Source organism: Myiozetetes cayanensis, unplaced genomic scaffold (genome assembly GCF_022539395.1).
Source record: "Myiozetetes cayanensis isolate MyiCay16 unplaced genomic scaffold, myiCay2020 scf20-37, whole genome shotgun sequence".
Taxonomy (NCBI): Eukaryota; Metazoa; Chordata; class Aves; order Passeriformes; family Tyrannidae; genus Myiozetetes; species Myiozetetes cayanensis.
In genome coordinates, this window is record NW_026087412.1 from 2,527,830 (window position 1) to 2,553,534 (window position 25,705).

The 25,705-nt window shown below is 48.5% G+C and overlaps 1 protein-coding gene across 6 annotated transcripts in view; it reads left to right on the top strand.

Annotated features, from left to right (window-relative positions):
• The window catches only part of TOM1L2 (target of myb1 like 2 membrane trafficking protein), a 56,759-nt gene extending 33,439 nt beyond the window's left edge, over window positions 1-23,320 (top strand). Inside the window, exons 10-16 of one of the 6 annotated variants that reach the window (XM_050317086.1) lie at window positions 1,063-1,189; window positions 1,972-2,089; window positions 4,337-4,412; window positions 7,541-7,606; window positions 14,902-14,961; window positions 17,346-17,382; window positions 17,939-23,320. In XM_050317086.1, coding sequence (XP_050173043.1) covers window positions 1,063-1,189; window positions 1,972-2,089; window positions 4,337-4,412; window positions 7,541-7,606; window positions 14,902-14,961; window positions 17,346-17,382; window positions 17,939-18,087 — 633 coding nt within the window. In that variant the 3' untranslated portion in view covers window positions 18,088-23,320. The remainder of the gene's footprint in view (window positions 1-1,062; window positions 1,190-1,971; window positions 2,090-4,336; window positions 4,413-7,540; window positions 7,607-14,901; window positions 14,962-17,345; window positions 17,383-17,938) is intronic. The other 5 variants (XM_050317087.1, XM_050317088.1, XM_050317089.1 and 2 more) reach the window with 5 other exon arrangements.
• The last annotated feature ends 2,385 nt before the right edge of the window (window positions 23,321-25,705 follow it).

Consider the following 25,705-nt stretch of genomic DNA (forward strand, 5'->3'; position numbering starts at 1 on the left):
ACCTCACTCCATTTATTATGTCAGCAGCTGCACCATGGTAGCTGCAGTAATACCAGTACCATCACACCTTTTGCCTGTCCAGCCCTGTGCCCTGCCTGTGGTGGCTGTTGGTGGGTACCAGGAAAAGAGCATAAGGATGTGACAAACCCCAGGTGGCAACTTTTAGCTCGGGAAGTCACTTGAGTAAAACATCTCTGTGTTTGCAATCCTTGATGAATTTTGTTCCTCTATTAACTTTTTTTGATTGCTTTTGAGTCTGTGTGGACTTTAGGAGTTCACAGTGTCCTTATAGTTTCACTATACATTTTTACATATTTATTTTACATTTATATATTACAAATATTTTGTTTACATTTGATCAAGTCACTTAATGATTTTTGTTTGCTCCACCTAATTCTTCTTCACCGTGTCTTTCGATACAACTGTTCAGGTTAATTTTCTTCCTGCCACTCATAATTTTAGGAGCCACTCTTCTCTCCTATTTAAGCAGCCCCTTTCCAAGCGGAAGAGTTCTAATTATTCTTTCACTGAAAACTCTTTTGTAGTTGTTTTATAGTGTTCAAGGTCTGAGTTCAGGATGAATTGTACTCCTATTGCATTTTCTATGCTGCATTCTTTTAACTGTTTCCTCTATTTACTTCGCTTTACCCCTTCTCCTGCAGTGTGATGCAAACTTCAGCTTAGGCTCTGCATTGACACTTTAGTCACAAAAACAAAAGAAGTTTTGTTTCTGAAAGCAGTTTTTACCTAATATGGAACCAAAGTCAGTTTGACTTAGATCTGATATTGGTCTGGTGTTAAACACATTAGCTGACTCTGAGGAGATGTAGGTGACCTCCGAGAGAAATTCCTGCTGTGCTGAGCAGTCAAACTGAGGTTTTTTGGTGTCTGACCCTTTTTATTCTGCACTCACCACTGTAGTATCCAAGAAACTGGTCCATTTAGCAGCCTGCAAGAGAGAAGAGATCTTCATAGGAAGTGCCCATTATTTTGTGGTGTGTAATGTTGCACTGCAATTAGAAATTTCTGGCACGTGTAACTTCTGTGGTTTTTGTGTCCCAGCAGGTACTGAATGAGGTGACAGAAGATAATTTGATAGATTTGGGTCCTGGCTCTCCAGCTGTGGTGAGCCCAATGGTCGGAAACTCAGCACCTCCATCCTCACTTTCTTCACAGCTTGCAGGGCTTGGTGAGTGCCTGACCTAAATCGTGCTCTCCACTATCTGATTAATGTTGCCACGTAGCCTCTGAAAGGTTTGGGAATGTGGCTTACAGGATTAGGAAGGTATTCCCACTCCCCTCTGCTGTGGCAATCTGTAATTGGGAACCAGCCTGGCACAAAGGGAGGGATTTATTAACCTAAGGGGAGAATGAAGGAATGGGCCCATGCTAAAACTTGAACTGCTTTTACTTCTCCTTAGGTACAGCTAAAATATGAAATCAGTCTGGTAAATGCTCTTGATTCCCCTTCCACAAATAATATATGAAACCTTTGGGTGAAAGGTTTTATGAAACCGTTAGAAGGTTTATGTCAAGCCAAAGATTGCTTGACAGGATCACTGGGTCTGACTGAAGGTTCTCCACCTCTTTCAGCACTGCACCAATACCACATCCCTTGGTTTGAAACTGTTGGTTTCACAGTCAGTCAGAGAAAACACTGTGGAGAAAACTACTGGCCATGCCCAAAATTTTGGACCTTCTAGTGACTAGTAAAATATCTCAGGATGAGATTGGCAGCAGGTGAACACCAATCCCCAAATGCTGGCTTCTCAATAAGGAGCACTCACAGAGTGCTACTTCCAGGATGGATAAGACAATCTCTACATTTTACTTTGAAGAAATACATGATTAGCAGCCCCCAGCCTTTTTTGGACAGAACTGTGCTCCGTGCTGCAGCTGTTAACTGGATGATGGTGTTTGCATGTGGTTTGCTGTTTCACTGGTTCACTTTTTTTTTGCCTCTGGTTGCAGACCTGGGAACAAACAGCGTGAGTGGCACACTCAGCTCTCTCCAGCACAGTAACCCTCGTGATGATTTCGACATGTTTGCACAGACAAGAGGCAGTTCCTTGGCTGAGCAGCGAAAGAAGTAAGTTGGAGTTTGTCTCTAGCACTGAGTCATGGCATTGCTATTTTCTAAATGCATAAATCTGGAACTTCCTGACTTCAGTCCAGTCTGAAAAAGTAGTTTTGTTGGATGACTTTGTGTTTTTAATCCAATCCCTGTCCTTTTGGTCATTATTAGTATGAGCAAGTGGAGAAGTTCCTGCTGCTGGACAGAGCAGACTGGCTGAGTAGTGACTGTCTTAGTTAATGAGCTCGCTGGAAACTTGGAAGTGTACTTGCCTTTACTTCTGCAGATGCTTCCTCTCCTAAAGGATTGTCATCCCATCCACCCATGCCTGAAATACAGGAGCATAAGGGTCCTTCACCTGAAGGTCATGGATGTACTTTGGTGACTGAATTACTGTCATCAAGGGCTTAGAAACAGAATTACCATCCAGTTAACTCTCCCTTTGGCCCCAGTCAGACTCTCACATGCTGTAAAGGCAGCGTAGCTTGCCTGGCTGCCATTCTACCCCTAATTTGTTTATATGCATAGGATTTGCATCTCTAGAGCTGCAAATTTGGCACTTTCAAGGGCACTTAACAGGTCAAATTATTTTAATGTGAAATAAATCTATGCACTTATTAAGAAATCCTTTGATCCCTGTCAAGTGAGATTCAATAAAAGACACACTCAGGTATTTTTCTTTCATATATTATTTCTTGCCTCCTTCTGATTTCAGATTTTAAAGGATGTACTAGGAGTCAGAATATCGATATCTTGTCTCAAGCTAAGCAGTGTTGTTAAATAGTTTATCAAAAACTTACCAACTCTGGAAAACTTGAGCCAGCAAATTTATTAGGATCTTTTATTTGCAGTTATCAGTGTAACTATTGGTACTGTGGTATCAGTGCTGAGAAGATGTGCTCTAATGTAGAGGGATGTGCTACCACTGGAGATTTTGGGTCGGGAGCCCTGATGTACAGTCAGAAAGGAGATGCATTGCAGAGAGATCTAATCGAGGTCCCTCTGTCTCTTGTGCTAAATGAAGCACGAAACTAGTCTTCCCACACGGTACCTAATGGGACAAGGAGCATGGATCAGGCCGTGATTTCACAAGGGAGGATTGCTCTGCCTTCCTTGGATTGTGCACTGCATAAACAGAGCAGCAGGGAGGAGTGAAGGCACGGGTGTGCCTGGCTGTGGTGTGTAGGTGAGAGCTCTGGGTGCTGTGCTCACAGCTTGGGAGAAGCCAACACGCTGGAGGAGAGAGGACTCCTCCTGCTCAGGCAGCTCCTCCCAGGGGCTGATTTATGGGCACGTGTTGGCGTCTGCTGCAGCTCATGGTTCACCACTGTGCTCTGAGAAATGATGCTGTTGCCTCTGTCACCTGACTGCTCCATGTCCCTCTTGCACTGCAACTGAAGAAGCTTTTAAAAGCTCTGTAAATAGTGCATTTCTTTGTCTGCTTCACTGCAGTTGCATAATTCCACCTGTCTTTGAGTCTCCCTCTGCCTCCCCCCTCGCACACATCAAGGTCAGGCTTCCAAATGTCATCTCCAGGGCTTTGCTAAATGTAATCTGGAATCAGGCCTCTTTTCACTGTCCCCTGCTTGCTCTTGGACATGCTTAGAGTGCCTCATAACCTGTTTGCCTGCCTTCCATAATGCTGATCCTACTCTCTTTGCTTCAAGGTGCTTTCTGAAACTGATGGGTTTTGTACAGACCACTCTCCTCTTTTTGGGATACACTCAGTACACTCCAGGTCTTGTTAAAAAAAAGAATGTGCTTTCTGATTTCCAGGGGAGTCAATCAGAGTATCCAGTGGGCACTTCTCCTGTGAGGAAAGGCTGGGAGAATTGGGATTGTTCAGCCTGGAAAAGAGAAGGCATCAGGGTGACCTAATTGCAGCTTTCCAGTACCTGAAGGGAGCCTACAAGAAACATGGAGAGGGACTATTTACAAGGGCCTGGAGTGACAGGACAAGGGGGAATGGCTTCACTCTGACAGTTAGATTAGATAGTAGGAAGATATTCTTCCCTGTGAGGGAGCTGAGGCACTGGAACAAGTTGCCCAGAGAGGTTGTGGATCTCAGGACGTGTCCAAGGCCAGGTTGGACAGGGCTTGGAGCAGCCTGGTCTAGTGGAAGGTATCCCTGCTCATGGCAGGAGAGTGGAACTGGGTGGTCTTTAAGGTCTCTTGCAACCCAGGCCTTCCTGTGATTCCATGATTCCGAATGGGTGACTGCTGGACTTCCTTCTAGTTCTGTGGTTTGTTCCTTTCTTCCAGCGTGACGTACGAGGATCCACAGGCTGTCAAAGGACTGGCGTCTGCCCTGGATGTTCGGAAACAGAACACGGGAGGGGTAGGTCATGGCTCTGTGTTTTGGGATCCACGTGGAATCCAAGCTGTAGGCAGCTGCTTTGACTGAGCTGCTCATTCTGCATTCCAGCAACGTGCTAGCACTGCCTATTTTGAAATGGATATCTGGGAGCAAGCACTTGCTCAGTAATGATCTCTAAAGAGCTGCTGCTTAGCACTCCAGCCTAAAAGACTTCAGAATCGTAGTGGGTAAATTCTCCTGTGTCCTTGCAGCTTGGCTGGGGGGTCCAGCTCTTTGGCTGGAATCACTGCTGGAGACAATAAGTGGGGAATGTCCTGTGAACACTGGTGTGCATTGGTTTGGTTTGGGTTTGCTTATGAAAGTTGATAAAGTCCTGATCTACCAGACTTTGCTCCAAGTGCTTGGATACATGAGCAAGCTACAGGGAGAGACGTAATGCAGACTTTTAATGCTTCACATGCCTTGCCACAACTGCCCTCCCATGCAGCCTGTTCTGTGTGCCCAGGGCAGACTCCTGCTCTCTTGTGTGGGCAGAAGAGGCCCATGTGCTGTCACCTTGCAGCAGCCAATGCTAAAAACACGCTTGAGAGAGCTGGGCCAGCTTTGTCTGCATCCCTCAGTGAAGGCAGAAGTGAAAGAGCTTTCAGATCGTCCCTCAACCCCTTTCTACCACCCTGCTTTTTAAAACTGTCCTGCTCACACAGCTGTGTGTAAGTTTTCAGAGGTCTGAGCAAGTTCAGGCCCTTTCCCAGTCCAATTTTGGGCTGTGCTGACCACTAGGGAGCACGGCAGAGCCAGCGTAGCACGGGAGAGCCAGTGCAGCGTGAATTGCCTCCCCATGCCTTGGCTGATCCCGCCCTGGTTCTTTCATGAGATGAAATGGGAGTGCTCCGGGCAGCTGGCATGCCTGGCAGCTTGTGCTCTGAGCCAGGGGGAATTTGTGTTGGGAGCCAGCTGGGGTCAGATCACAGCTGCCTGCCCGGGCCATCCTTCAGTGGGAGCAGGGCCTCAGCCATGATTTCTTACAGAGCATCCCCCCGACCCCACAAATCTAATCTGCTTCTTCCTGTCCCTGCCCTCCTGCAAAAAGGGTAATTTATAACTCAGGTCAGCCCCATGACCGGTTTCGAGCTCAGCCCCACAAAAGCTGATGCCAGCAGTAGTGAGGGAAAAGGGGAAGCACAGGGAGGCAAGGCCAGAAGTGCATTGAGGGTAGCGGTGAGAGAGGAATTCCTGAATCCAGAGAGACATCCCAAGCCCCCAGCGTGGCTGAGCTCCTATTGGCAGGACCTGGGGAAGGGTTTGAGAGTCTGCTCTTTGTTCCTGCCTAACCAAACACAAGGGGTTTCCATTTAGCTGCTGGTCAAGGGGGTTGGATTCCCCTGGTGGCCTCGGGGTCATGTCCTTATTTATTAACACTTTTGTTCCCAGCCGGTTCTGCTTGAGGCACCAGTGCAACGTGTCATTCACACCAGCAGCGTTGCTGCTCTGCCCCAAGTGTTGTCAGTTCAAAGGGCTGTAGATAAGCTCCTCTGATGGTCAAAGTTTTTTGGGGCAAATGCTTTATGGGTTCTGGAACTTGGGGCTCTGAGATGTTTTAGGGACTTTCAGCCTCTTTTCAAAGGTCCTGATGATTGTATCATGTAATCAGAAGAGCTTGTTTTGAAATGCACTCGCTCCAGTAATTGGTAAACACTACCTTTTCTCAACTGTTGTGAGGCTTGTGGGTGTCTCTTCTTAAAGGAAATAAAAATTAAACTCTCCTAAAGTTACCAGCCCCAGCATGTGTAGCAAAAAAACTGGCAGTGCTTTGTAAATGAAAGACAGGCTTTAATTTGGGTAGAGCTAATTTAAGAACAGCTCTAGGGAGGAGCCAAAAGCTTTGCAACACATTCTTCACACACGTCTCTCGTTCCAGCACAGTTGTCCAGTGGTAGAATTCAGCACATCCAATGTTTCTAATGTAGTCATTCTTGGAATGGTCTGTAGAGAGGAGGCTGATCACGTGCCATTAGCTGTCTTTTAATGTGATTTAGCAGCTGGAAACGAGATGAGCTAAAAATACACTGTTTTCTTAATATTGCTTTTCCATGTTGGGAATTGCTTTTGTTGCCACACAGTTGTTGCGTGATCACAACTGGGAGGAGAGGTGTCCAAGAAACAATTCTCTGGTGTTAACACGGAGAGTAGATGAAATTGGAGTGATTTCCCCCGTTTATTTCTTTCCTCAGGAAATGAGACATAAAAGGTTACAGCTGATTCTCCGTTACCTGTGGTAATGGGGACAGGAGGGGTGTCCCATGTGTGCAGGGATCTGGGTGGATGCACATAACGCTCCCCGCTGAGCTCGCCCAGTTCTGGCAGGGCTGGTGGGCTGGCACTGCCGCGCTCTGACGGTCCCAAGGAAGCCCCTCCAGAGCTAGAGATGACTCTGCATCCCGCCCTGGCTCAGGGAGGAGATGCTGAAGGACGAGAAGCCATCTTAAGAGTGTTTGTGGTGCTGTGCCATGCAGTCTGCAGCCTGCTCAGGGGAACTGGATGCATCAGCGCTCCTTTAACCTCTGCGCTCTTCAGGAGGGGCAGTTTGAAAGGCTGCCAGGACACTGCAGCAAACTGCCCTGCCTTACCCTCCACTCAGCACCATCACTAGAGCTGCCGTGCTGTTGGCGTGGGGCAGAGCCTGTCTGCTGAGGTCAAGGATGTGAGCAGGGTGTGCTGCACCCCACAGCTTCATAAACAAGGGAAACTCCACAGAGCATGACATGAGACTTCCCAGTGCACTGTGACTGATTTCAGTAGGTTGTACAGCCTCACTTTTCCTTCTTCTAAGAAGATGACAAACATCAGCCTCACTTCTAAGCAGTGATTGTTTTATTTTATTATTACTCTTATTTTTAATATCAGCATGAAAGAAGAGCTAAGATGCTGTGAACTGTCTGCAGGAAGCGTAGATTTGAGGGTGAGGTCTGTCCCCCCACTGACAGAGCTGACAGGCAGCAGAGGGGAACACAGCTGCTGCCAGAAGCTACTGTAGGCTTTGTATATGTGTGTGTGTGTGTGTGTGTGTGAAGTTTTTAATTGTTATATTACTTTATTACGGGTTGTTGCTGTGGTTTCTCTCTTTATGGACCTTTCTGTTCTCAACACAGAGGAGAGGTAAAGGTGGGAACTCAGACATGGAGCCCATAGACAAGTGGCTAATTACACAAGGAATGGTGAGGACTTCACCAGTGAAGCGATTCCTACTGCCCACCCCAGTCCCTGACCTAGAATAACCATCCTCTGTTCACCTCTCGTCCTGCCCTATTGAACCGCTTGAAATCAGACAGTACAAGGAGTTCATTTCCCACCTACACCATTACCTGGGGAAAAGGGAAAGATTTGCACCAATTTCTGGTTTATACAGCACAAAGACCTGTAAACAACTGAATCATTTTGTAGGATCCCATGTCACCTTCGGAAGAGGCCTGGGGATCCAAGTGGTTCCTTCTACTGTCTTGATTTATTTATGCAGTATCCACTTTTCGAGGGATAAACACAAGTCTCATGGATCTTTTTCACAAAGAGGACACTTGCTATTTGTCTTTAAGGCAGCCTTTTCTGGTAGTGCTTAACTTCACGGTCTGGAATAAGCATAGGGAAGTTGTGGGATCATACCTAAACGTAGGGATAGCTCTTTCTGAAAGGAAGGGAATGGAACTCCTACCCAGATTTACCTCTTCCACCCCACTGGCATTAGGAATCAGGCTCCAAAAGCTACAATAGTGTTTCTGGCTTTAAGGATTTAATTCCTGTGTCTAGTGATGCCAGTGCCCTGATAAAATCCGGCTTCTGAAGATCACTGAACCTGTGCACATTTTGACCTTGTTTGAAGCTGTGCTTCATCAACATGCTTGCAGAGAGAAGTTCAAAGCCTGCTTTAGGTACAGAAGCCAGAGTGCAGGGGAAAAAATAGCCACAGCTATGCGTTAAAGCCAAGTTCTAAGACTAGTTTTATACCTTTGGACGATGTAATCCATCACTTCTAAGTGTTTGAGATTAGTACCAATAATGTGACCTAACTGTAGAAAATCCTCCTGAGACAGTCCTGGCTGTAGCCGAGTTCAGAAAGGTGCAGGGAGAATTCCCTTTGGGCTGTGGTGTGCTGGCAGTGCAGTGTGTGGGGCTGGTGTCAGGAGGCCCGTGGAGCAGGAATGCCTCACTCCAGGGAGATCCCTGAATGTCCCAGACTAAGCTGCCCAGTGCTAGAAAGAGAAACAGCCCAGAGAGTTTAATGCTGAGAAAATCCAGAGTGTGCAATATCAACTCTGTGAAACACTTTGCATTTATTCTTCTGGATTTAGGGCTAATCCAGATTATTTCTCAGGGAAAATTTGGGAATTTGTCCCGAGTTTGCATTGCTGGTGCACACCCAGTGATTGGACACCCAGTGTTGTATCTGCCTGCCCATGCAAGCACCCAAAAGCAGTTCCATGCCTGCTCACACATGTGGATAAGCCTACTGTGGGTACCTGTCCTTGGGAGCCAGAGTGTCATTTTGGTACTGTCCAAGACCCAAAGCTCATAAGATGAGAGTGAAAAGCTGTAAAATGAGCAGCAGTATCAGCTTTGCCTGTGATGCTGTTGACCGTGGCTCACAGAGGCTCTCGCTGTCTGGTGGCTCTATTGCAGCCAGGGATGTGCTGTGCCACTGTTAGATGTTCATCCATAATGAATAATCCAGTGATTGAGTTAGTTCCTCTCCTTTGCCTTTCCACTGTTTACAAGAGCGGGGAAGCATGAAATCGGCACCCCTGCTGTTCACACCACTCACACCACTGCTTTATTAAAAAAACAAACAGCATATTCCTTCATTGGCTTGTGGTTATTCAGTCTGGAAAAAGGATACTGCAGCATTCATGGAGGCATATGGATTTGGGGAGGGAAGGGGGTCTGGCTGTCCAACCAGTCACTGCTCTTACAAGCCTGTCACCTTGTTTGTATGCTAAATGTGAGAGAGAAAAACCTAAAATAAAACTAAACTAATCATTAACTCCGTTTCTCTCTTAACTGGCTGTAGTTCTTAACTGTATTTATTAATATGACCTGTAGCATTCACAATGCCAGTGGATAATTAGAATCCCAGGTATGAACTTGATGTGCCCACTCCGTGGTAACCTTTTGTGCTTCTGAGATGAGGGGGAAAGAGGGGTGAGCCAACACTGCTGTTCCCTGTGCCTGTACAACACTGAGACCACTCAAAGGGAATTCTCCACCTGCCAGAGTGGTTCTCACATCCCTCATGACCTGACGTTGTTCTGTCCAAACTGTGATACATTGCAGGTTAGGGTTGAGTCCTTCCCACTCCGTTTCTGTGCATCCCAGATCACCACATGCCTTTGCAGAGGCAGTCTCTGGCTGTACTCTCCCAGTGAATTTGGCAGTGCTGTTCTTGTTTCAGCTTAGCCTGTAGCTCAGTTCTGCTGGCGAGGTGATGCCAGGACTGTGCAGACACAAGCCACACCTTTATCCATTCCAGCTCTGCCTACAAAACTAACATAGGCAAAATGATATCAGCCAAAAAGTGTTTCTGGTTCAAACATGATTTAGGGATGGGAGATGAACTGTTCCAGTGCCAGATCTGTCTGCAGTGTGAGGTCAGGGTTTTGCCATGCAGGCATCACATGGGTCTGCACCAGCAGCTCTTAGAACAGACTTTAGCATAAAGCTTTAGTGCAGGTAGTTCCAGTTGCCTTCTCATGAGATTGGACAGCTACTGAGATTTGCATTAATATGCAATAATATTGCATATATTCCTTTGTTAGAATGATCTGTCACCCCATTCACGTGCCAAGTAGATTATTTGTTATGAAAGTGAGAAGCGAGTGTTGCTTAAGCCACCACGTCAGGACATTAATTGGGACAGTGGCAAGGGAGGGATGAAACTGAACCAGAATTCACAGAAAGTGATATGAACTCCTCTCAGCATTGTATCCTGACCACCAGCAGCGTGCCTGGGTAGCGAGGAGAGCCCTCTCTGTAGTAAAGATAATCTGAGCAAAGATTAAATGAAACCTCTGTTAATTAGTAACCAAGCGGGATTCCGCTATGTGCCTTCAAGAGAGAGAGATAGGATCTGAGATGAGGAAACCACTTGGGTAACAGACTGCAGAAATACGTCATCCTCTTGGAGACCGAAGGGCTTGAATTGTGGATAAACCAAAAAACAAGACACGAGAAGACCTCGTTTGTTCCACGTGGTAGGACCCCTCTGCCTTTTGAAGGCGAGCAGGTGTGTTCCCTTTAGCTGAAGACCACGTGGGGTCTCCTTCCCTGTCCAGCTGTGACGCCGGACAGGGGTGATCCCACACCCCACGTGGAGCGAGGTCTGTCGCTGTCTGGACACGCCTGTCAGATGCAGATGGGCTGGCTGTTGTACGGGCACAGCAGGCTGTGCTGGGGAACGGCTCTGCCTTCCCCGTCCGCGCAGTGCGTAAACACGGCCGCGAGCGATCAGGTCGTTAATTTAATCCTTGCGTGTGAAGTCGAGCGTGCTCTAATATTGAGGGCAGGCAGCTATTTCAAGATCACAACAGCTCTAAATAGATGGTAAGGCTGTAGTAGTAAGCTGGAGTAGCCTACTAGTGTGCTCTTAGTGCTGCCACAGGAATGACAGACCTCTCCTTACTACTCCTAACCAACGAGGAGGAGCGAGTAGCAACTAACCAAGCACTGGTGTCAGCTTTGTTAAACATCTAGAAAGAAGTGGAATTAACTAAGCTATTAACAAGGCAGTAGTCTAGCAACAATTAGCATAAACCTTGTTAAACATTTTAAGAACATTAATGAGCTCACCTAGAGACCTGAATTGTCATTTCATACCTGCTTCTTTTCCAGTGGGATCATTTTTAATAGAAATAAAATGTGATAATAATAACCTTAAACTGTCTTTTTAAGGGTAGAATATTGGATCTTATGACTTGTGAGGAAATATATTGGCAATACTCTTTGGCTTTTGATTGCTAGTGAGAACATCAACACAATCTAACTTAGATAAGTAGGAACTTGAATTCCAGGTTCCTGTGGGTTTTGTGGGATTGAACACTCACTTTTGTTCTCCCAGCCCTCCTTTTCCATTTCCCTTTCAGGACTGTTGGGATGATCCCGTTTGTAGGATTTTCCGAAGACTAAATAAAAAAGGAATTTGGACAATCAACCCAACTTTTAATTAAAGCCAGTTACTTAAAGCACCCAAAAATATGTTGTGACTTAATTTCCATTTACTTTGAGTATAGACTTTAAAAAAAAGAATTCACAGTATCTTTATAAAAACAGCTCTTGCAGCCAGCACTGACTATCTGGGGAACTGTCTTGCCAAGACTGAGAGCTTCACTAGACCATGAATGTTTGCATAATCAAAGTATTAACAAGACAGTACCCCATTCCAGAGCCTTTTCCATGCAGTCTGTGGCTGCCACTGCTGTTTGTTCCCAGAAACTGTTGTCTTTTTTTTAATGTGTAAACTAGTTAATTCATTTTTACATCTCTCCTGTTGGGATTTAGGGATTAGTTAACAAAACTCCCTTCCACATTTTTCAGTTTAGGGCTTTTGGAAAGGGAAGACTTGCCAAATACCCAAGTGACTGGCAAAAAATGAACTTCTCTGTGTGGTTGGTTTAAAATTAAATATAAATGGTACAATGTATAGTTAAAATAATTGAAAACTTCCAGTTGCTTTTTGACAGTTCCCCCCCACCCCTTTATTCTCGAACAAATGAAACTTGACACATGTAACCCATGTTTTATCAGGAAAACGGGGCTCAGAGTCTGAGGAAAGCAAATGGGAAGTTTAAGCAATAGATACAAACCCTCAGCTCTTCTGTGGGTGTGCTGGGAGACAGGGGAAGCTTTTTAAAAGGTCAGTGCTGAATAGCAAACGGCTGACACACTCAAATGTTTATCTTACAGCTTTGTCTGCTTCTCTGCAAGAAGTGTTCTTGCACTTCTGAGGGCTTTGTTTGTTTGTTATAAGTAGCTCAAGCTGAAAGTAGATTCCTTTTTTTTCTTTTTTTTTTTTTTTTTTAATAAATCTTATGAAATACCACAGCACAAACTCCTGTGCTGTTGAGCTGTTCTTCGAGGACTCCTGCAAACTCAAGAGTCCTGTGATTCTTGGGAATCCAATCATGTTTGCAGGATAACCAAGATTTGAGCTGCTGTTCCTTCTAGTACAGGGACCACACTTTTTAGAACAGCTGCTCTTATTTTCATAGAATTACGGAATCCTGGAATGGTTTGGGTTGGAAGAAAAGATCATCTGATTCCAGCCCCCTGCCATGGGCAGGGACGCCTTCCACTAGCCCAGGTTGCTCCAAGCCCCATCCAACCTGGCCTTGGACACTTCCAGGGGTGGGGCAGCCACAGCTTCCCCTACTGCATGCAGGTTAAGCAGCACAGGAGAGAGACAGCAGTGCAGCCCCTGCAGTGGGTTTTAGGTTGCTGCTGGCTGAATAAATTCATTACTTTATCTCTCTGAAGCCAGTGTTTTATAAAGCTGTTAAGCTAACAAGGCAATTCTGCAAGATGCAACTTGTCCTTGGGAAGGAGCGTGTTGGAAGATGCTTACAGAGCCCTCCTCTTGTGAGTGGCTGTCTGGGCCAGCTCACAGCAGCCCCAGCAGACTGCAATAGATGATCCAGCAAATTTACCCTAAAAGTGGCCCATTCCAGAGGAAACTGCAGGAACGTGTTTTCTGTTTGGGATCTTTATATATTGGCTGAAAGCAAAATGACACCTTGTACCTCTGACCCTTCTTGGATCTGTCATGTGGACTTTGTCCAGGAACCTGCCCAGTCAGAGCCCAGCCACCTTCCCAGGACCTGTCTTGGTGGGAGATGCTTTGGCCTGAGCCCTGGATTTCCAGTGCTTTGACACAACTAACCCACCATAGCAGACCTCACCTCAAGCAAGGACTTAACTGACCTCCTCAGTACAAAGGACCATTTGAATCCATGAAAAAATTCCAGAGGAGCTTTTCTAAACAGCCTCAGCCTGTGCTGCCGCCCCTGTGATCCAGCGTCTGTCTTCCTCTGCTAGAACTGCCTGAGAAAACTACCTCTCCCAGTAAATTTATCTGTAAATCCTTTCTCAGCTCTTTTATAGAATCACACAATCATTAAGGTTGGAAAAGACCCCCAAGATCATCAAGCCCATCCATTAACCCAGCACTGGCAAGGCCACCACTAAAACCATGTCCCTGCACATCTCATCTGCATGTTTTTTGATCACTTCCAGGGAGGGTGGTTCCTGTGAGGGTTTTCAGGCAAAGCTGTGGAGAACCCCTGACACCTTTTCTGCCTAGGAAATCCTCTCCAGCAGCGCCAGGTCTCCTGCCTGCCAGCCCCAGCGCTTGGCTGCCGTCCTCTGGCCTGGAACCTGCGTGTCTGACGTTGTTTTCCAAGTATTTTTCAGGTTGTCCTTATGAGATCTATTGTGGTGTTTTCCTGTTTACCTCTGCAGGCCTCTGTTGTATTTAAGCAGTGTAGCTAAGTCAGGAAATTCTACACCTAATACCCAGTAATTTCCCTTCACTGACCCAGTTGCCTCTAGCGCTGTGGGAAATCACTGCACTTCAGCTGCCCCTGTAGCACTCACACCAGTGCCATGAGCGGTTCCACTGCAGGGGCTGAGGCAAACCTTCCATGCCTGGGTGTTCAACTATTCCTGGAGACCTACAGGCAAGCTCTGGAGAGCCCTGCTGAAGCTCTGGAGCCGAGGGCAGCGTGTGCTGTGCTCTCCTCTGCCCCATCCATCCTCCTCCTCACCCTCCCCTTTGAGACTCTGCACTTTGCACTGCCAAACCTGGGGTTCTCCTGGTTGGAGAACCAGGTGTAGGAACAGGCAGCTGGGACAAGTTTGCTTTAAAACGTTGTGTCAAGGCTTGCCACGTCCCAGTGGTGTGGTGGGAGGAGGATCTGGGAGGAAGCACGACTGCACCCTGGGCTCTGACTCCTCCACCTGCGGGGAAAAGCAGATTGTTTTCACAGCAGTGCTGCCTGAAGACTTTGAGCCCCTCTTTTTGCTAACTCTTCCCTGGGGCTAAATGCTCATTAAGGAAAAAAAATAAAAGGTGTAAATTTAACGTTTCAAAACCTAACTGATATCCAGTATTCTACCCTTAAAAGCTTTTCACGATCAAGATTAGAATCATCAGTCCATCTTGATGGTTTTAATACGTGGTCGAGAAGTTACCCGTCTTACGCTGGCATCGTCACGTCATTCCCCATAATCTTTCTCTTGTTTTTTTTTAGCCTTGTTGTTCATAATTTCCTTTCCAAGTTGTTTCTTTATTTGAAATGCCATTTATATTTTGTTACCTCTTTTTTTTTTTTTTTCCAGCACATCTTACATCTTTGTTTTTTTTGTTTTTGTTTTTAATCTTATTTCTGGCGTTTTCCATCGCTCTGTGGCCATGATTGTGGATGTGTTTTGGTTTTTGCCTGCCTTGCTGTTCTCTCGCTGCACTCCCTAGATCCCTGTTGCACAGTCCTCTGTCATGGATGACATTGAGGAGTGGCTCAGTACCGACTTGGTGAGACTCTTTATATTTTCATTTTTCACTTGTATGGGTAACTTTCAATGCATTGCTCAGTTCCTGGTACTTCTCGTAGCAGGAAGCAGTGAAACTTCCCAACCAGAGAGCTTGGTTCCCTTTGAAGGGAATATCTAAGCAGGAGGAGACAAGGTTGTGTTCAGCAACTCAATCAAAGCACTTTTTTCTGAACTGTTTTATTTTCCCTTCTCCATGTGAACATCACAGAAAAACATGTTCCAGAAATCATGGGGTTCTGGTCCCCAAATAGGGAAGCATTAAATGTGGGCTGAAGTTTTCTCCACCAGGTTTAAAGCCCATGTTTTAAAGCTGAATTATTTAGGCAGGATCTAAGTTCATGTTTATGTTGAGGCATGCTTTTAAGAGATGCTGGATCAGGGCTTAGATTCCTTTCAAATCAAGATGTCTTTGTTTAACTGGAGGGCAATCTTGACATGTTTCATAATAGTCATAATAAAAATTTATAAGTCTCTCTTCAACGTTTATAACTTTCTCCTAAATGATTATTGTCTGGTAATTATTAAACAAACAAACAAACAAACAGCAGAACTAAGAGTAGCTTTTCCTTTGCTCTGGGTTTTCTTTTGCTGTCCCAACACACATTTGGTTTAAGCAGGGTACAACTATTTACACATTTATTCTGGTTTGTTTTTTTTTTTTTAATGTAAGCATCTGGCTCAAATTAACCAAGTGCATTTTGGGGGGATGGGGGGTGGGTTGTGTTCATGTGTTCTTTTAAACACGCTTTCAGTGAACTGAACTTGTGGTCACCATATCCCCAAGGATCGTCTCCTTCCATTCTTCCAGCTTTAGCCAGAAAACTCCCCACTCCTTAGGGTCTCTCCCAGCCCCTTTTTGCTGCCTGCTGAGCTCCCAGCTGGGAGCTGTGGGGTTCAGGCTCTGGCAGCAGAGCTGCCGGCAGGCTCCGGCACGTCAGCCCTGCCCTCCGGCACCGGAGGAGCTGGCTGGACTGGAAGGGAGAAAATTCTCCAGCTCCCCAAAGGTGCCTGAAGTGCTTAAACAGATTCTGGGTTCAGTGTTTGAGCTTGGCTGTCTCTTAAATGTCACCGGGTTCCAGCTGCAGGTGGGTTTGTCAGGCCCTGGCTCAGGAGTCACTTTCAAATTTAATTACAAACCGGCCTCATTTTGTTAAAGAAATACAGTAAATGTAGCATGTCCACTCTGCTTAAACCAGAAACTTTTGTCTTTGGCATTTAAATTAATTTAGCGGGAGAGAAGATCTGATGGAGAGAGATGGATGTGGGTTCAGCAGAGAGAAACCTCTGAGAAAATTTGGACTGGATTTTTGGTTTTCACTCTGGGTGCCCCCCTCCTTTTTTTGTTCATGGTTCATTTCAGTTCTCTGCTTCCCAGTTGAGGAAGTTGCAGGTTAGGTTAGATAACTGCTACTTCATTGCCCTTTTTGGGGTTCTCTGGGACAAACTCTCCCTGTGAAGCAGTGGCTGCTGTGTGAACCTTTGGAAACCTCAGTGCAGTAGGAAACCAGGAGATGCTCAGGCACTAAAAACCCTTGTGAGGCCAGTCAGTATGTCCCCACTCTCCTGGCAGAGTCCTTTTTCAAAGCAGGTTCAACATCAGGTTTTAAACTATTATTTTTATCCATCTTTAACATCCTGATAGATTGACAAGGATGCATATCCTTGGACTTCTAATTTCCTTACTGGAAATTCACATGTTAAAATGCACACAGCTGGTAGAAATGCAATTTCCCCCCCAGCACTCCCAGCCTTTGATTCTCATGGACAGACACTAACTGCCATCATATCCTTTATCCAGCCCACCCTGGGTTTGTCTTTGTACAGCATGGATACAGGAATGCTGCTGTATTTTTGTATGGGTTTCAAAATTAACTCCCACAGGAGGAATGTTGGCCCCAAATGATTTCGTAGCGCGTGTCCTTTGTCAGCTAAAAGTGCATCTTATTTGAAGAGACAATGCAAACCACAGTCCTGACTTTCTTAAGGACTGTGTGACAGAAAAGATGCCATCTGGTACAGTGTGTGTGTGTGACTCACACAGCTCAGTTTTGGGCCAGAATTACAATCTGAAGGGGAAACAGTGCTGGACTGACATTCAGATCCAACGAGGAAAGCTTAGCTATCCACCAGCAATTTTCAGAAACATCTCAGTGCTCGTCCTCCTGCTCTGCAGTGCAGTGAAGTGTCAGTCCCCACTGGCCTCCCGACGTGGGAGCTGTGTGATTTCCCCAGGTTGCCCTGCTCCGGTGGTTAATATGTGGAAAGGAGCGGTGGAAACTGTCCGGTTGTATTAAAGGTGGAGGGGATGACAGGGAAGGGGAATTGCTGCCTGTGTGCTCACGCGCCTTTTTGTTCCCATTGCAGAAAGGCAACGAACTGGAAGAAGGAGTGACCAGTGAAGGTAAGCAGAGATGCCCGTGGCTATGAGCCCTTCTCAGGTTAGTGCTCAGATGGAATTTGCTTTGATCCCTGCTGAGACGCTGCCTTCTCCCAGCCTGATGTTCCCAGGAAATGCTTCCGCGCTCAGAAAGGCAGGAGGAGAGCATTTCAGAGCAGAAGGGTCATGTTTATGGTGTGGGGAGCCCTCCTGGCTGTAAGTGCTTCCCTGCCATTTTCCTTGGCTGAGCACTGTGTTTGTGCCAGCAGGAATGTGTCCCCAAGCTGCTCAGCCCTTTGGAATGATGTTTCCCTGGTTCTGTCACAGCCGGTGGCACAGTGTGGGTTTGATTCCAGCTGCTGCCTGAGCTCGGGTGTCTCCAAGGACGGCTGTACCCTTTCCCGAGGAAGTCAGGCTGTGCCAGTATGTGTGCCTGCAAACTCATTCCAAGCACTGGAATTTAACTCCGGGACACTAGGGCACTGGAATTTCAGCCCCTGCTAACCTCTGTCCCTGAGGCCCCACAGCCCCAGGTCTTACCTGTCTTCCTTCTTGTTTTGTTTTGTTTTTTGCATTGCAGAGTTTGACAAATTTTTAGAAGAGCGAGCCAAAGCGGCGGAGATGGTTCCCAATCTGCCGTCCCCTCCCGTGGAAGCGCCCACCCCTCCGACAAATCCTGCCGGCAGGAAAAAGCAGGAGCGCTCGGAGGACGCCCTCTTTGCACTGTGAAGGTGGCTCGGAGCCGCCCTCCCACCCCTGTGCTCCGCGGGCCAGTGTCGCTGTCAGGCCACTTTGTCCTCCCACAGTCCTTGGCTAACAACGACCCCCCCTCCTCCCCATTTCATAGTTTGCTTCTCCTTCCCCCCCACCCTCCCCAAACGGTCCACCCCCACAAGCTGACTCTTTCTATTTAAATCCAACACTATTCCTGCCAGACCACGATTCTCCGGCACTCGCTTAATCCCCTCCTTCCTGTCCCAGCTGCACAAAACCAGCTCTTGATGCTGAAAACCCCTTCAGAATGCACGAGTACGTCACACTGGGCTGAAACAAAAGCCCAGGGGGGAGAGAGCAGCCTTGCCCTTCAATTTATGTAGGGATCATCCTCTTCTGTAGGCAGGTCCTGCCAAGTAGACGGCTCTGTCAATCAGCATGTAATTGACTGAGCTGGAATGTTCAGGAGGAGTGTGTCTTTATTTTTAGATAAAATGTTAATGTATTGGCTTTCGTGTCGGATTCGACAGCAAGGAACAACTGTTCCCCTTTCAACATGTGCTTCACAAGTTAAAATCCTTTACTCTCCCACTCACACATCTCCTGGTACCATATGGTGGCCGCTTTTCCCCACTTTCTGTGGCGTTTCATTTCTAAATCTCACAGGGTATTTTTTGCCTTGTGTTTTATCTGGGCTTGCTCTAATTTGAAGCAGTCTGCTGGCCATGTCCAGTAGCTCTGGCTGTTGATGAGAATGGGAAATGCTGGGCTAAATGGATGCTGTAACGCTGATGCAAGGAAGCACCTCGTTCTTTGGGAGAGCACTCTCACACGAGGAGTTTTCCTGGTGTGTTTGCCTTCTAAAATAGCTCAAGTTATTTTTTCTTTACCTTAGATTCCTTCTTGGGTGACTGTAGAGCTCTGCATTTGGTGTAAATAAGATCCATGCAGATGGATGGGACTTGCTCATGGATGGGGTGTGAACTGAGGTTCCTGGATTCCCTGCCATGCCTGGTAGGATAGACGTGCTGGTTCTTGGGGGTAGGGATGAGAAAGAGAGGCAAACCCCAGAGGCTTGCATGGAACGCTGAGGGAGATGGTTACCATGGAGGGATTAGCTTTGCCAGCCTGTGCTGGAGGTGAAACTCCTCATTTCCTTCTAGTTTTGCACCTGAGAAAGTGCTGGGTGACTGTGGCTGTGCCACTTATAGTTCTTGGAGAGTCCTGTGATCCCTCTGCCCTTTATTAACGCCCAGCTCCTATGGGGCTGCAGTCTCTGTGCAGAAAAGCATATTCCCTTGCTTGCCAGAGGCATGGCTGAGAGTGCTGCTCCTCTGGAGCTGCCAGAAAGGATTCCAGCATGTGTGCCTGCCTTGCTGGGCTGACAGGCAGAGCTGGAGCAGGCAGCTCCAGCCATCACTGCATCCCCTGGCGTGTCCCTTGGGAGGAAGCCAGTGGTGGAGGATGGCAGGATCAGAGGGCTGAGCAGTGCATGGCAGGAGAATCTCCCATCCTGACAGAGAGGCACTTTATCAGCTGAACACCCATGAAGGCAGGAGGTTCCAGCCCTTCTTCCTCAGGACGCTCCTTGGCTTAGGCAACCAGGCACTTCCTTCTGACCTGACATGTCTGAGCTTCCCCGGATGCTGATGTGTGTTGAGCTCTCTTGGAAGTTGCTCTAGACCAAGTGACAGAAGTTTTTATTTCAGCACAGTGATTTCAGCCATACCACGCTCTCTGGGGACCACACGCTCTGGGAGGTTGGGACACACAAAACCTGCTACCAAATGGCCTGATGATCTGTGAGAGCATACACATTAATCTTTGAAGGGAAGTGTTGGTGCAGGATTTCCAGGCTGTCCCAGGTCAGGTGTCACTCTGTGCTCTCCCTGCTCATCGTCTCCTCTGCCCTGCCCTGCCTGCATCCTCTTCCAGGATCCGTCCATAGGTAGCTGGGCCCAGGCAAGGCTGCCCTGCCACCTCTCTGCACTGATGTGGCACCTCACTGCTGCTCCATAGGTCACTGCTCCCTGCTGCATGGCTTGCAAGAGGACAGGGAAAACCAGTGTAAGGATGGAGATCGCTTGGGGATCAAGCTTCTCTCCCCACTTGCTGGCCCTCTCCCCAGTTGAAGCCCTTCTGTGTGGGTCTGCAGAGGGTTTCTCCCGTTCCATCTTCTCCATGGCTGCTGGAACGTGCCAGGACAGTCTGCCTCGGCTTCATTGTGCACTGCTGCTCCCACCCACTGCCCTCACTCTCAACACAAGGTGAGCCCAATGCTCAGGGATTGGCACTGCCAGCTCCTGCCTTGCTGCAACACGTCAGATGTGGCCACCAGCTCCCAGAAACCTGAGGAACCTTCTGCGGCAGCGCTGATTTGATTTCAGACGGCGTCTGGTGATCGCCTGAGCAGTCTCGCCAGCACAGAAATGAATTGTTGGTATTCCTGTCAATGCAGAAAGCTCCGTGGCTGTTTTAAGTTTGTATTTTCTCTTCTAAATCCTTGAAACACATTGACCCTGTAAATGGCCACATCAGGTGATTCTAAGCACATTAATCCAGCTTCCCTGCCAAGCCGGAGGAGATAATCGCATTGCTCAGGCCTGGGGACACTGTCAGATGGTGCAGAGTGGCACGGATGTCACCGGCGCTGTCACCGAGCCCCTGCAGCGTCCCACTGCTTTGGGACTGCTGGCCCTTCATCCTCCACCCCTAAGCCGAAAGGTGCTGGGGGCAGTGTGCTGTCAACGCTTCTTTCTGTCACACTAAACCTGTCCTGGGACCTCCAAGGTGTTGCTTTAGGGAGAATCTGGTCCCTTTCTGGAAGGTTCTGCGAAGCTGTCGGTGACTGCTCCCTCCAGCTGGGAGGAGAAGAGATGGAATGAGAAGGGTGGGGCTGGGGGAGATACAGAGTACGTGTTGGCTCAGCTGGAGGGCTGTTTTGGTGCCTGCAGCCTCAGGCACTCCGTGGTCCCCGCTGACGCTCCACGCTGTCCGCTGGAAAGCCAGGATGCTGCTTGCAGGGGGTGGCAGTGCTGTCGGCACAAGTGGTGGCTTTGCTGAAAGTAGGGCAGCTCCCTGGAGATGCCTGCCTTGGGAGGAAACGTACTTATGGAAGGACCCTGCATGAGTCTGGAGCCCAGATCCACCAGACCTGGCTCTCAGGGCTGGAAGCACTGAAGGAAGGGACCGGAGCGTGCGGCAGAACGGGTGGTTTAGCCCAAACCTTCTTTAACAAACACAAGAGCTACGCTAGAGCTTCCCAAATGTCCTGTATCAGGATCTCTCATCTTCCCTGTCCTCTTGTGGTCTGCAGAAAACCGGAGTGGTGGGGGAACTGTCTGAGGGAAAGGGAAGGGGTTTTTCACTTCAGGAGACCAACTTCTCAATTTATTCTTCCTTCGCTTTCACTCCAAGTGCTTCCTCTGTGCAAGTGGGCAGAGGACTCGTGTGGCTCCGACGCTTGCAACAACAGGGATGGAGCTGCAGCCTGATCCACTTTCCATAAGAAATAACATCCCAGTGCTTTCTAGGCATATTAGGAATCACAGCTTGACACTCAATGACACTAAATTATTCTCGGGGTCCTTTGTAAGTTCTAATCATGCCCTATTCTAGGTTAAAATATTTATTTTGTCAATATATTTTCTTTCCAGTGTGTTTTTTAACCTCTTCTGTTAACCCTTCATGTGCTGAGATGTAAGAAATGAATGGTATCTATTTAAATATATTCTTTGGGGTTTTTTTTTAATTGTTCTGTGTAGATTTCAGCTGCATCTTCGGCAGGTGTGATAGATAACAATGTGCTGTACAGACATATAGGGTGTTTAGGATGTAGGTAAGGCTCATAGGAGAACTACTCATAAAAACGTAGCATGGTGTCTCTTAAAGGGAACAGAGACTGGTCCGTACTGGGACCCTCACGTAGCCTCCAACGTACCTTTTCCCTTCTGATTATCACAGCCTCCATCTCTGGGATGTGCTGACCAAACCAGCTCTGCCATTCCCAGGGCTGGTTTTGCACCTCCAAGCTGAAAGACTTCTAGTGGGGATTTCTGTTTGTTTGACTTTGGCTTTTTTTTATGGGATACATTGGCTGTTTCCACTTTGAAATGGAGGACTCGGAGCTGGCTGTGGTGGCGAGATGTTTCCCTCCAGTGGTGGAAGAACAGATCCAGGCCGTGGTTTCAGGCCCAGGGCAGGGGTGATGGCCCCTCTGGAGCTGCCACGGGAGCCCTGGCTGTTCCTGCTCCCCTATTCCCTGCTCTCCTACTGTCACCCATGGGGAGAGGACGTGCAGCCCAGGAGAGCAAACACAGCTGCATTTCCAACACTGTTTTGTCCAATGAGTTGTTGAGTCTCTCGCGGCTGCTGGGAGTCCTGGAGTGGGAACTGCTTGTGCTATCTCCATCCCCGTCCATCCCTGCCCAGCTCCGTCATTGTTTACCTCCTCAAGTTTAACCACAAGGCTTGCGGAGCCTCCCCTGGAAAAAAACAGCTCAGGACAGTTATTTTTATGGAAATAATGAAGCAGTGAGTGGATTTAGAGCCATCTCGGAGGTAACCCTTCCACTGCTGGGGGCTCCCACCAGCCGAGGAGGCGAGGCAGGAGTCCCCTTGCCAGGTGCCCACGCAGCACCTTCCACCCGTTCCTCCCAAACCGCAGCCTCCGGAGCGGGCTGTGCCTGTCTGCTCCAGCCCCAGGCTCCCCACGCCTCCTCCTCACCTGGAGAGAGCTGAGGCTGCATCACCAAGAGCCAACTGGCCTCGAGCAGCACTGAGCTCTGGTGCCGGTTCTCTTTAGCCCACGGCAAACCCGCTCCAAACTTCCCACCCTGCTCCGTGTTTTTATGAGTACGAGCTCCTCATTCCATACGTGTTCCTATGAGCTGTTGTTAACCCTACAAACGTAACCTGTGTAATAGCTTCTCTGTATATTACAGCTGTAGGCTTTCCAGATAAAAGTGGATAATATTTATTTACTGAAGATACTGGATATTTTTTTGTTTGGGAATGGGGTAGGGGGAGAAAGGGGACGTAACTGTTTAAAGAGATCGACTATGTAAAGAGAAACAAAATACACAAAAAGCAGAGAAACCCAACACTAAAACGTTGCTGTATTCACATAGAAAGTGTTTCCATTAGGGACAAGACAACTGTATTAATCTACCATTGTTTAACTTGCTCCAGAAATCATCTCCTTGGTTCCTGCATGTGAGATATTCCAATAAATACACTATTAGTGTGAGCTGGGGGTGCTATTGTCTGTGTCAGCTGGGGACTCGCTCGGCTCCACTGCCCGGCCTGAGCACAGGGAATAAGTGAGTACAGGGGACACGTGCGGCTCTTGGGTGCCCATCAGATGTCGAAACTGGGAGTCCTCAGTCTCCTCCAGATGACAGAACCCCGGTATTCCCACTGGGAGAAGTGCTGTCCCCAGCAGGTGCTCTTTGTGGGTCATGCTGTGTGCAGTGCTGCGTTACCACTGCTGGTAGATTCGTTCCCCACTAAATTCTGGCACATCTTTTGAGGCTGACACCAGGCAGGCGCACGGGTGACAACCTGGGTGCGTGGTGGGGTGCAAACCCCACCTTGAAGGGTTTGCCTGATGGTCCTTGGAGGACAACTGTGGATCACTGGCCTTGGTGACCTAGAAAGTGATGGGTCAGAAGTTATTGAGCACTGCACACGGGTGATGTTCCCAGCCCATCCAAGGGCCACTTCCCTGACTCATCAGTCAGGAATTTGTTCCAACATCCCCATTATGATGGTGGTTTTGATGGGCAGAGGATAAGGGAGAGAGGATCAACTTAGGAACCCTGAAAAAGTGACACTGGCCAAACCCAAACCAGTTTGTCAGAATGGTGCCCTCCATCCTGCCCGTGGAGATCCAAGCTGATGGTTTAAAGCTGGGGAAGGGGTTGTGGAACAGCTGGAAAGATGGGTTTCTCTCCCTGTGGCCACATATTAACATTAAACCAGCCCTGCCCCAGCTTGTTTACCCTGCACTGATCATGTGCCTGGTTTGCTGTTGGATACATCCAGGGTGGTTCCTGGCCTGGATAATTGGGAAAGGTGTGGAGCTGCCGCTGCCCTGAGAGGGCAGAAATCACACAAAGAGCACCAGGTCAGAAATGTCCAGTGCTGTGCTGGGGGGCTGTGGAAGGGAGGGCTGCTCCATCACACTGTCCTCTGCAGCCCCACAGTTACACACATGAGCCAAAGATCCCTCTAACCCCAAATTCTGCCTCCAACAGGGTCCAAAGTGGGTGCAAAGGGAAGACTGTAAGTGCAGAACAAGCATGTGGGGACTTGCTTTTCCCATGTGTGCTCCCCCCAACCACTGGTCATCCAGCTCCCCAAACCAAGCATGGATTCCCCAGGTTTGTGAAACCTGATGGGCTTCTCATCTCCAAACCTGCTCCTGCAAAGACTGTGCATTGGGCTGAGAGCTTCCACACATCACTGCCCTCCACCAACAGAGCACATGGCACCAACCCCCATATGGGCAGAGGCCTGGGCAGGGTGAATGTCACTGCTTTTTGGCACTGGGGAGCAGTTTTGGATCCCAGTGGGAATTGGAAATGGCCACATGTGCATTTGCCTTTTCACATTTCACCTCGGGGTAAATAAACCTGGAGCAGAGGCTGCACTGGAGTGACATCACGCCTGGCTACTGTTTTCCCAAGCCATGGCTTGGGAAGGGGCAGTTGGCAAAGCAGAGTTACAGGCAGTGAAGGAGAGGCTTTAAATCTGTTTGCGACACAAATTAATGATTAACGCCGCGCTCTGCCTTAACAAAACAAGCCCGGAGCAGGCGGGATGCCACAGACTGGGAGCACGTCCCGCTGCTTTCAGCGCAGGGTTCAGGTGTCCTGGCACGTGGGAAACATCCGGGGCTCACTTCCAGGGGGCTCACTTCCAGGGGGCCCACCTGGCTGAGCGAGGGGGCAGCGGGATGTGGGGATGCTCCGCGCAGGGTGCCTGGGGCTGCCACATTCAGGCACAGCCCGTCCTGGAGCTGTCGCCGCCGCCGGTGCAGCTCGGGGTGATGCTCCACTGGCGAGACCTATGGAGCCGCATGAGCCGGCCCGGCCGGCTCGGTGGCCAGAGCCCAACCATCCCGGGGCCGGTTTGTTTTCTGTCTCATCCATCCCTGCGGTTTCCTCCCAGCCTTGCGCTCAGGAAAATGTCTCAGTGACTCCGGAGCGACCACGTGGCCCGCCCGCCATCCCCGCAGGACCGACATGATGTAATCGCGGGCCCTGAGCCGTGATGTAGAATCACTCCACTCCGGGCTGCTGCGCTTATTGGCTGCGTGGCCCTGGTCCTACGGGCGGGGTTTTCCCTATCCCGCAACCCAGCGCACCCCCGGGAGCCCCGCCCCGCGTGTCATCCATCACCTCCCAAATCTGGCCCACGGAGCCGCCGCGCTGCCTCATCCTTGCCCGGTGCACGGAGGATGCTGCTCTTTGCTGTGGTCCCCCCTGGAACAGGGGAAGTATCACGTGTGGGTCCCTGGTGTGCACAGACCCTCGGGATCGGGATCGGGGAAGGGGGCCGGGCAAAATCCGGCTTCTCATGCAGTTTATGCAAAAATAAAGCCGCGTTTGTGCGTGTTACTCCCCTCCTC